The following is a 12598-nucleotide window of genomic DNA, read 5'->3' as shown; positions in this document are numbered from 1 at the left end:
CCCCTCATGCTATACCTGTCTTTTAGCAGGAACTCCCTAATTGTATGGGCAGGAAAGGCTGAAACTGTGGAAAGATGGTCTCTAAAATATACAGCTCCTAAACCATAATGAGCTTTATAGGTAATAACCAGTATCTTGAATTATACTCAAAAATCTACTAGTAACCTGTGCAGCTCTGCAGCAGAAATGTAATATTGGAGTAAGTGACTGACCATTGAGCATGCATGCTACTGCATTCTGGACCAGCTGAAGTTTCTAAATAGTTCTCAGCCATAGCCTGGTATATAACAAATTACAGTAAAATAATCAAGAGATGATGGAGCACAAATGACCATCTTCAATGCATCTTCAATGAAGTTGTTCTTGTAGTCTCAAACAGATGTATCAGCCATCCAAAATGTTGTTGATATAGTCCTTACCATGTTTAAATGCTAGCATGCTTGAATAGATAGTGCATACATTCCTGATTCATTGAAAACCAAAGGTCTGATGTATTTTTTTTAATCACTGATAAAAGTGGTTTTTCTTTATGCCTTCTGTAAGCATTGGTTTTCTCCAACTGATATCTAGTTATTTCATGTTGCTAGTCTATTTAATTATTATATTTTTTAATTCTAAGTTTACTTATTTAATGTATGTAACTGATTTGAGTACCTATATAACACCTAGAAAGAAAATTGTACTTAACTGTTACATGCAAATAAATGTGGGAAAGTGCCCATCCTGTGAAGTAACCTTTATGTAGGAGAAGAATTGTATTTTATTACTAGTGATGCCTGCCTCTATTGCTCACAACTCGGCGGATGCCTTAGTGGAAGCCTGGGAAAGGGCAGCCACTGAGGCCACTGAGGCACTTGACCGAGTTGTACCCTTGCGGCCCCTGACCCGGTGCAGATCCCAGCGAGCTCCATGGTTCTCCGTGGAGCTCCGGGAGATGAAGCGTCGGAAACGGGGCCTAGAGAGCTGCTGGAGGTCTAGCCGATCTGAATCCGACCGGTTGCGGTTAAGAACCCATATTAGGTCTTATCTCGCAGCAATGAGGGTGGCGAGGTGTAATTACTTCTCCACCCTCATCACGTCCGCAGATAATCGCCCGGCCGCCCTGTTTAGGGTGACTCGCTCCCTTCTTAATCAGGAGGTGAGGGAGGATCCCTTGCAGGGTCGTGCCGAGGAATTTAGTCAACATCTGTCGGATAAAATCGCTCGGATTCGGACCGGTTTGGACTCCAGCTGGGCAGAGTCTGGCGATCAGGACACGGGCGGTCTTGTCAATGTTATCTGGGAGGAGTTTGATTCTGTGACCCCTGATGAAGTGGACAGGATTATGGGGAGGCTGAGCTCCACCACATGTTTATTGGATCCGTGCCCTTCCTGGCTGGTTTATGCAGCTAGGGAGAGGACACGAGGCTGGCTCCAGGTGGTCATATCTGCTTCTTTGAGTGAGGGTTATTTCCCCACCGTCTTGAAGGAGGCGGTGGTGAGACCTCTCCTCAAGAAGCCTGCCTTGGACCCAGCTGTATTGAACAACTTTCGTCCAGTCTCCAACCTTCGCTTTCTTGCGAAGGTTGTTGAGAGTGTGGTGGCGCATCAGCTCCCTCTGGTCCTGGATGAAGCGGATTATCTGGACCCCTACCAATCGGGTTTCAGGCCCGGGTACAACACGGAGACGGCATTGGTCGCTCTGGTGAATGATCTCTGGAGGGCTCGGGATAGGGGATATTCCTCTGTCCTAGTCCTATTAGACCTCTCGGCGGCTTTTGATACCATCGACCATGGTATCTTGCTGCGGCGTCTCAGGGGATTGGGAGTGGGAGGCACAGTTCTTCAGTGGTTCTCCTCCTATCTCCTGGGTCGCTCGCAGTCGGTGTTGGCAGGGGGGCAGAGATCGTCCCCTAGGTCTCTCGTTTGTGGAGTTCCTCAGGGGTCGGTTCTCTCGCCTCTCCTGTTCAACATCTACATGAAACCGCTGGGTGAGATCATTCGTGGTTTTGGAGTTGGGTATCATCAATATGCTGATGATACCCAACTTTTCATTTCGACCCCAAACCACCCCAGTGATGCCCTCGCTGTGATGTCCCGTTGCCTGGAGGCGGTACGGGTCTGGATGGGGAGGAACAGACTTCAACTCAACCCTGACAAGACTGAGTGGCTGTACATTCCAGCATCCCGGGACATTCAAAATGTTCCACCGCTTTCTATGGGGGGTGAGCTCTTACCCCCCCGTGGATAGGGCTCGCAACTTGGGAGTCCTCCTAGACTCACGACTTACCCTGGAAGACCATATAGTAGCCGTGACTAGGGGGGCTTTCGCCCAGGTTCGCCTGGTGCGCCAGTTGCGGCCCTATCTGGACCGGGATGCCCTGTGTACGGTCACTCATGCGCTCGTGACCTCTCGCCTAGACTATTGTAATGCTCTCTACATGGGGCTTCCCTTGAAGACCACTCGGAGGCTCCAACTGGTACAGAATGTGGCCGCGAGAGTTGTCTTGGGAGTTTCCCGTTACTCCCATGTTACACCTTTGCTCTGCGAGCTGCATTGGTTACCAGTTGTCTTCCGGGTGAGGTTCAAGGTCTTGGTTATGATCTTTAAGTCCTTACATGGCATGGGTCCGGGATACCTCGAGGACCACCTGCTGCCGGCGTCAACTCCCCTCCGCCCTGTGCGTGCCCACAGAGAGGGCCTCCTCAGGGTGCCTCCAGTCAGGGAATGTCGATTGGTGGCCCCCAGGGGGAGAGCCTTCTCTGTGGGTGCCCCGGCATTATGGAACCAACTGCCGGTTGAGCTCCGGATGGCATCGGACCTCCGATCCTTCCGTCGCGGGTTGAAGACCCATTTGTTTGAGTTAGCTGGTCTGGCCTGAAGGGGAATATGGGTTTTTTAATTGGTTTTATTATTTTATTATTGCTGTATTTTATTGGGCACGGTTTAATTTTCTTTTAATTTTTGTATACCTATTTATATATGCCCTGTGAACCGCCCTGAGTCCCTAGGGAGAAGGGCGGTATAGAAATCCAATAAATGAAATGAAATGAAATGATGCCACCAAAATTATACAGTCACATGCCAAAGAATAATAGGCATTTTGTGTGAGCAGAAATGTGCTAAGGCTTGCCCAGATTCTGTGCCTACTCACATCTGAATTTTTATGAACAAAGATAAATCCTTTCCATGAGTGGTTATATTTGTACATGCGAGTATGAAGGAAAGAAAGAATATACTTTTGACTGAAAATCTGAACATAAAGAGGGATGCTTAAGTGTTTCTTCTAAATGCCTTCCAAAATTGCATTTGCATACTTTGTAGTTTTATCAGAGTGCTGACTTCTGTGTCAATTGCAAGCTTTTTAATATAAATCGGAAGCTTTTAAGTAATCTGGCTGCTAGAGCAAAGTAGAAAATGCTCACTTAGAATATATCAGTTTTCCTTAGGTGAATTTGATAAATGAGTACTGTTAGAGAATGTAGGTGGATTACCTTAGTGGGCATATTATAACTATATGTATTTCTTATTTATTGGTTTTATTATAAATTATATTTATTTTGTATTGTGTCAAAAGATATTACTAATTAACTCTTTAAGAGTGAATATCCCATTTTCTGCTTATATTTCCTCCACTGCAAAAAATTTCCCTCAGCTTTTAAATCAATTATTCTTCAGAGTCATTAGTTTTTCATGTGTGTGCATGTACATGCCAGTTTTGATTCCTGGCAACTGCCTGGAAAAGTCCCTATAGTTTTTGAAGATTTTGAAAATGATTTGCTATTGCCAGCTTCTTAAGGGATGAAAGAGAGTGAGTACCCAAAGGTCACCAAACTGGTTTTGTGCCCAAGGCAAGACTAGAACAGTTTCTAGCTGAGATCAAAATTATTATTTTTACCAAATCATGCTTGAATATGTCTAATTACCTGAAGTTCTTGAAGGATAATTCCTATAATAATGAGAACTAAGTACTTGTTGAAATTCAAAGGTATCTATCCAGTTGAGTGTTACATAATGGTACATATTCATTTTCATTCCAGTACATTATTGATGCTGTCAAGATCTTGATTCCTCCAAGTCCTAGCCTCATTATGGCAAGGGGATGTTTCTGGGAGGGATAAGCAAAGAACACTGAGAATGTGACCTAACATTAAGAAACATGAACATGGGAAAGTTCAACAGTGACATATGAAATTAAATTAATAATAAATTTCTATTTTAGGCATAGTACAGTAAATTGAAGTGAGGTGGGACTAGACACTTTTCACTCAGAAGATCACACTGTTTATTACTTAAGAAATGAAACACACACAAAAAAGGAATGGCCTTCCTTTTATAGTTACAAAGGGTATAGATTAAAGTGCAATAAATGACCAGATAAAATCAGTGAGACTTTGTGAACAATCTAAAGATATTCCATTTTATGCTGCAATTATTGATGCAGAAAAAGAATAGGTTAATGAATTTTACAATCAAGTTCAATTTGAAATAAATAGAACAAGCAAGCAAGAAGTCCTGCTTATGACTGGAGACTAGAATGCCAAAGTTGTAAATATTAAGGAGGAAGATATATTTGGATTGTATGGCTTAGGAAATTGAAATGAAGTATGAAAACAACAAAGCAATTTCTGCTACTCCAATGTTTTTTTCAGAGCTCAGACTGTCTTCATATTAAAACAATGTATGTATACATCAAAATCACTAGATGGAGTTAATTGAAATTAAATTGACTATTTTATTGATTAAATGAAGTGGAGGAGCTCAGTTTTAACATGAAAAACATGATTAGCTGTTTCCTGTGGAACAGAACATGAACTGCTCATGTGTGAGTTCCAGGCTAAACTAAAGAAGAAGAAAACCAATTTGTTCCCACAACATCATTTTAAACACATATCCACTACTTTTAAAGAGAATATTAGGAATCACTTTGAAATCCTAAGCCTCATTTATAAACAACCATAGAAACTGTGGAATGAACTTAAGGAAGTTAAAGAGGAATGTGCTAAAAGACACCTTCAAATAACAGAAGAAAGCAAACTGGTACAACAGCCATGAAAGCCTTGGAAAATATTATATTCAGATGCAGTGATATGTCTTTGTTTACAAAAATCAGCATATAGCAAGCAATGATATTCCTTAGGAATCTCTATGGAAGTTGGACTTTAAAGAAGAAAAAGTATTGTTGCTTTTGAATATAGATGTTGGAGAAGATTCTTCAGATTATCTTGGACAGCCAGTAAAACAGATAACATCATCACATAAATCAACCCAGATTTCTCACTTGAGGGACAAATGTCCGGCTCAAATTACCTTATTTGGCAAAAAAAAGCTTCATTGAGAATTTTCTTGGCAACTAGAAAGCACCAAACTACATTCAACTGTTGACAAACGTTTTACAGTATACAAGACTATGAAGTGCAACAGGTCATTGAAGATTTATTCATACTTGGACTTCTTTCCCCAAAATCTAGGTGCAGTCAATGACAAACATAGTGAAAGGCTTCACCAAAACATTATCACAATAGAAGAACAGTATCAGGGCAACTGGAATCCATAAGCACTAGCTGGCTGTTGTTGGACAATGCAGCGAGATACATCAGACACAGTACAAATGAAAATCGTCAGCAAAACACTTTTAGTTCTGATGAACTCATGCAGCGTGTGGAAAACATGCAATTAAATACCTTATAATCATTAAAAGTTAATTTCATATTTTTTCAAGGATACTACGTGATACAGTCATTGTGAAATTATATTTGTGTTCCGTTTGAATCACCAAAAGGTTTTCAGGAAGCAAAACCTTTGAAAAAAATCTCCAATCAATAATTAAGCTCTTGATACCTCACCCCAACAGAAAACAAGATTCTCTCATCATTTTCTTTAACAATATTTACCTGAAAGACGATAGGAAAAAAGTATCTGAACAACTAGTTTATCTCCCAAGCTTCTTTTTATATTTATTTAATATATAAAATACAAAGAAAAATAAAAATAAGAAATTAGGGGAAAGAAAAAGAGAGGGGAAAAAGAAAATGTGGGGTACAACGGAAAAAAGAAAGAAAAGGCTTTGACTTCTGACTCTTTTAGCACAATACAAGATAAAAATACTCCAGCCTCAACTTTTTGCTTTTACACATTAATATATAACTAGCCATTTGTATAAGAACAAATCTATCTAATCGACAAAACAAAAGTCAACATTCTAGAAGTGATATCCAAGTGAAAAAAGTACTTAAAATATATTCTCCTCTTTGAACAAAATGATCAGTTTAACTATTCCTACTTTATCTTCCTTGCTATGGAAATAGTGCATTTGTTTCCATGGCAGTAACAAAATTACTTTCAGTAAATATTCAAAAAATATAGCAAAGGGGAAAACATATCTTATCTGAAGATAGGAACCAATTATTCTATAGTATTATTGTGTATAGAACTCTATAAAGAAAAAGCCTGGTATTGCTTAATTATGGTAATTTGGAATCAACATATAAAGTCATGTAACTTCATATTTACTTGGACACTTTTAAATTCACAAATTCAATTACTTTTAGTTTTTGGAGAATAAATTAGAAGAAATATTAAATGAAATGTCAGTTCAGAAGTCCTTTACAATATGGGGAGGGTTACATTAGTTATTTAAATATTTTTTAAAAGAAGATTGCTCAAAATATAGCAACCAGAACTTTAAGGATTGTGCAGAACACTCATAAAGATCTAAAAACAAACAAATACATACAGGAAATGAAAAGAGGGCCAAATCACAAAGGAAAATTACAGACAGCTTTGAATTGTAGAGCTGGTATCAGGAAAAAAGAAATCTCAGAATGAGCTGAGATTAGCAAAGGATGGTAATGAAAATGGCTTCTTTAGATTTGTTCAAAAGAAAATGAAAAGGAAAAAAAATCAATATACCAGCTGCTCAATGAAGATAGCAAAATATGTGTAACTCAAAAGGGAGGGGGGCAGAGCCACTCAATATTTTATTTGATCATCATGTTCAAAGGAACAACAATTATGTGTTCCATCAGGAAATTGTGAAAAGGATAGATTAAAAATATAGCCAAGGAATATCTTTTTACTTTGAATTGCATACTAGGGTACTGGAAGAACTAGCTGGTGATCTAGATGAACCCTTATTAAGTATCAAGTATCCTTGACAAATCTTTTATCACAGGTTGGTGAATCCTCAAATACCTCTAAGAGGGCAAATGTCCTCTCTCTTCAAAGGAGAAGGGGAGTCCAACAAATTGCAAAATATTTAGTCTGACATTGGTACCAGGGAAGATTCCAGGGCTTGATTCATCTAAAGAATACTTTTAAAAGAGATTGATTTAAAAGTACATTGAAAACAATGCAGTATTTTTAGTATGGGTTTGTCAAATCTTGCCAGAGTACTCTTATGTCATATTCTGTTTAGGTAACTTTCTCAATAGATGATGGGTATTGTGTAGATATGTTTCTTGACTTTAGCAAACCATTTGGCACAGTAATCTCTGAGATGATGGTTGGAAGGATAGCTAACTGTGTGCTTGATGGCATGACAAGTGGATACAGAACTTTCTCAAAAATCATGACAAAGAACATTTATCAATGCTTTTTTGTCAAAGGAATATAAAACTGGATACACAAAAAGATTGTTTTTGAGTCCTCTACCTATATTTTTCCAGAATTTCCATTAATTACTTACCATCTGAGGTTCAGACAAAGCTTATCATGTAGTGGATGACACAATATTGGGTGCAATAGTTAATACTTAGTAGATAAAATTAATATTCACAGAATCATAGGGATGGAAGCTTTGAGGTCTTCTGGTCCAACTATCTGCCCAAAGGCAGGAGTCCTTATACCATCCTGGACTAATGGTTGTCCAATCTTTTCTTGAGCAATGGGCCACCTGTAATTCTGGGAAACAAGTTGTTCTGTTGGTTAATTGTTCTCACTGTCAGGAAATTCCTCCTTGTTTCCAGATTGGATGTCCCTCTGATGATCTTCCACCCATTGCTTCTTGTTCTGATCTCAAGTGCTATGGAGAATAAATTGACCCCCACTTCCCTGTGACAGTCCTTCAATTATTGGAAGACTCCTATCAGGTGTCCCTTAAAGCCTCTTAACCTAAACATACCTAGTTCTTTTAGCCATTCATCATACAATTTAGTCTTCAGATCCTTTATCATCTTTGTTGCTCTTCTCTGCACTCTTTCTAGGGCCCCTGTAACTTTTTTGTATTGGGATGACCAGAACTAGATGCAGTATTCCAATTGTACCTTACTGGTGCATTGCAGAGTGCTACTTCACTTACTATGATTGTGATGCTATTTTTCTATTGATGCAGCCTGGGTTTATATTGCCCTTTTTGACAGCTGCAGCACACTGCTGACTCATACTTAAATAGTGGTCCATCAGAACACCTAGATCCTCTCATAGACATTACTGTTGTGCTGCTTATCCTATACCTGTGCATCATTTTTTTCTTGTCTAAGTGCAAGACCTTATTTTTCTCACCACTGAACTGCATCTTGTTGAATTGAGGTCAGTGCTCAAATCTTTCAAGATCCTCCTGAATCTTGAATCTATCTTCTAAAGTGTTAGCAACTCCTTCTAGCCTTGTGTTATCTACAAATTTGATGAGCTTCCCTTCAGTTCCCTCATATAGGTAATTTATGAAGATGTTGAAGAGCACTAGACCCAAGACAGAACCTTGAGGTACCCCACTGGGTGCTGTCTTTTATGGACGTGTAGTTCCATTGAGGAGGACATGCTGAGTGTGATTGGTCAGCCAACTGCAAATCCATCTGGTGGTGGTATTGTCTAACTCACATTGTTTTGGTGTTGGTTTTGATAGGTTGGATTTTTTTTTCTTTTTTCCTTCCTTCCTTCCTTCCTTCCTTCCTTCCTTCCTTCCTTCCTTCCTTCCTTCCTTCCTTCCTTCCTTCCTTCCTTCCTTCCCTCCCTATTTTCAAGGAGATAATTAAGTTTTGTAATTCATTGACATTGAAACCTGACAAAGTCCTAATGTAACTGAAGTTCCATAGGAGAGATTACATTGATAATTAATGTTTATTTGTTATAAAGAATACAGATAAGGTTTAGAAGTTTGTCATAAAGAGTGCAGCATAATCTTTGGCTATAGCAGTGATGGCAAACCATTTAGAGACCGAGTGCCCAAACTGCAACCCAAACCCCGCTTATGAATCATCGGGTGCCGGGTGGGTGTGGCCCTTTGGGTGGGTGTGGCCCATTGGGTGGGCATGGCTACGGTGGTAACGGCACACTGGGTGGGACTAAAAAGTTCAATTCCAACTTTGCAAGATCTTTTTTTTTCCTGTGAGAAGTTGAAATTGAACCTTTTTTTTTTGCACATGGTGGAGGCCTAAAGTGAAAAGGTTTTATAAAACACAGCTGAAGGCCTAGGACTGGGGCAACGGCACACGTGCCCACAGAGAGGGCTCTGCGTGCCACCTGTGACACACGTGCCATAGGTTCGCCACCACTGGGCTATAGTCTTTACAGCATTATTCACTTTCAGTCCTTTATGGAATTAGGTCAGATTGTTTGAATTTGGTTATAAAAGTATGCCAGTTTCTTGATAAATGTTATGGATTCCCAGTCTATCCATGTGAACTTGGTGTTTCTCATTATTCCAAAAGGTATGATATAGAAAATACATAAAAGTTGTAGAAAAATAGCTTCTAATTGAATATTAGAAAATAAAGCTTCCTAGCAGCAAGAGCAGCTTGACAGTGGATGGGTTCAAGCACGGTTTGGATACTGTGGGATACTTTAATTTGGATTCTTGCACTGAGCAGATGTTGGGCTCAGAAGTGCAACTGTCCCTTTCCACTCTGTTATTTAAGTTAATGATGTTCAATTTTTAGACTAGTTCAGAGTGTCTGTTGGATCCTCAGCAAGCTCAGGCTTTTGACCAGCTCTGTCGTCTATATCGTGGAACATCAAGGGTAATGTAATTTTGTATTTTCCTTTTAATACAAACTGGATCAAACTTTGGCATGATTTCAGACATTATATATCTGATATATCGTAAAGGTCATTGTTATTGCTGTGTTTGTCTGGGATGGAAAATAAACAAGGCAGGGACATAAAAAACACACTGAAAGAAATCAATGTCCTATCAAGTTCTACATCTTATTGTGACCAATCAAATGTTTATTTGATGCCCCTAAGCATGAAATGCAGTAAGTGAAATTGTTTGTCCTGCTTTCTTTCAATAGCAATTGTCTTTGAAAGGCATACAGGTCTGTCAGAGCAGATGAAACATTTATCTGTTTACATTTCCTTTAAACCTTGCTAGATTTTTTTTTCAACTTTACCATAATTCATTTAACTTTTTTTCCCAAGCTAAACAGCCCTAGATAAAACTACCTTTTCTCAAGGAAGCTTTTTCCAGCACCTTGACCCATTTTGACTGTCTCCATCCATGCCTTTTGATGCACAATAATATTTTAAATAAAACATTCAATTGTTCTGCATCAGACAGACACTGATTGGTAGAATGTCTGAGGTTTCCTTCAGAAATGGTTCGTACTTTCCTGAAGTATATACAGTATTTACACTTTTATTCTTTAAACACACTTTGTTTTCATAACAATCATCCTGAAATGCCATAATACTAAATTATTAACTAATGTAAATATATATCTCTATATATAATATATAGATTATATTATATCTATATATTATAATATATAGATATATTATTATATATTATATTATATATATAGATATATTATAATATATCTATATCCTAATGGATATAGTCACAAAGCTGTTTTTGTCTTTTCCAGCTAAAACTATTGTTCACATCTGACTTCTACTAGGACTGTTTTCCTACATACGTTTAATTTACATGCATGTTTATTGTGATATAGCCAAGAATATTTTAACATAATTGGTAAGAAAAATGCAGAAGTTTTTAATGAAAATTCAGTGTTGATCTTTCCTCTTTGAAATAATTTGTTTCTGCACTGCCTGTATAACCTTATCATTTACAATAGCCATGTGTGTATATATATATATATATATATATATATCTCCATATATGTATGTATTTCTTTTTTTTTTTTGTAGTTGGCACTTTTGACTGAATTGTCTCGAGATCGTGGTGAAAAACATGGTTTTGTTCAATTCTCCCAGGGGGATTCTGCCCTGAATAGTATCTTCCAAAATGAGACTTTTCAGCTTCATCTCAGTCCTCCTCCTCTTCTAGAAGACTAATCCTTGGGTATCAAGTATTGTGAAAAAATACTTCTAATGTTTGCTGGTGGATCCAGAGTCAAAGGCAGCAGTATGTATTTTATAAATAACTGCAACAATACAATATTTGTGTTTTGACCCTCAACAAAACAACATCAGCGTCAAGCATTCTAGTCCTCGTATCCAGTGGATTTTGCTAAAAGCTATAAACTGCTCCTATGAAGCCTATACTTTTTTTTCCACTTAAATTCAGAATGAAGACTGGAACTTCAAATTTACTATTGGTATAAAAGGCTAAAATGCAGAGAAAAGCAAGGCAGAACTGGCAGAACTTTTATGGGATTGCTTTCTCTAATGGATTGCCTCTGTTCTCAGTTACTCCTGAAAATCTGTTAGCTCCTCCAGTTGCAGCTCAAGAAATTTTGCTGTCACAGATGCCGTTTGTTGGAAATTTAACATACTAACATCATAAATGAGAAAATCTGTTAATGAAGCACATTAGAATACACCACACAGCCAACTAGATATTTGATGTCAAATTTGTGTATATTCTGAGTGCTTTCATGATTGCTAGCTTTTCCACAGAGAGCTTACTGTTTCCAGTGTACCAAAAGTAATCAGCACATTACTCATTTATGAGGACTGCTCTCTTGCTGCCAAGTTGCATGGAAAAAATACCTTCTTCCATTATATATTGCCAGCTTCCTGAACCTTAACCACTTATTTTTATGAATTGGTTAAAGGGTTACAGTGTTGTTTTTTTCCTCCTTATCTTCACCATAGAAATGAACAATCTGGAACAGGAATATATTTTTGAAAACAAATGTTTCTAGTTCCTGTAAATGATATTTAATAACCTTTTGTCTTTCTATTACTTACCATTTGACAATTTTACTTTATTTGTTCAAGAGATTTCCAGTTCCCATATTGTAGACAGGAGCAAGTATAAATTAAAAGATATATAAAAACCAGAATTATTTGCACATTTATACTACACTATTTCATGACTGAGTTTATTATTTTATCTTCATTTATCTTTTTGTCAGAAAGCTGTTACTTCATATATATACATATTTTTCCATGAGAGACCAAAAATCTCATATTTGTTGCTGTCCACTTCCACATTGCCTATCTTCTACAGTTAGAGGCTATCAAAAATTATGAATTTATGTACTAATTACTTTGCCAATATTCCTGCTAAAATAGTTGTCTGGTCTATAGCTTATTTCATAAAGGAAAAAACAATGGGTTAAGAAACATTGCAAAGTTATTTTGTACTTCTAGTATTCTAAGGAAATACATTTTTAACAGACACACACACAAACATACTAATGACTTTAGAATTATTGGAATGAATGCATTCCTATATCTTAATCTTTTTTATTTGGTTTATGTGGACAATGTTGT

The 12598-nt window shown here is 37.8% G+C and overlaps 1 protein-coding gene across 4 annotated transcripts in view; it reads left to right on the top strand.

Annotated features, from left to right (window-relative positions):
• VPS8 (VPS8 subunit of CORVET complex) overlaps positions 1-12170 on the top strand; it is a 99796-nt gene extending 87626 nt beyond the window's left edge. For 3 of the 4 annotated variants that reach the window (XM_083363712.1, XM_083363710.1, XM_083363711.1), the window contains exons 45-46: positions 9856-9936; positions 11066-12170. In XM_083363712.1, the coding sequence (XP_083219838.1) occupies positions 9856-9936; positions 11066-11212 (228 nt within the window). In that variant the 3' untranslated portion in view covers positions 11213-12170. The remainder of the gene's footprint in view (positions 1-9855; positions 9937-11065) is intronic. The other variant, XM_083363713.1, reaches the window with a different exon arrangement.
• Positions 12171-12598: the final 428 nt, after the last annotated feature.

This window comes from Vipera ursinii (genome assembly GCF_947247035.1).
Source record: "Vipera ursinii genome assembly, chromosome: 5".
Lineage (NCBI taxonomy): Eukaryota > Metazoa > Chordata > Lepidosauria > Squamata > Viperidae > Vipera > Vipera ursinii.
This window is presented reverse-complemented; position numbering and strand designations above follow the sequence as displayed.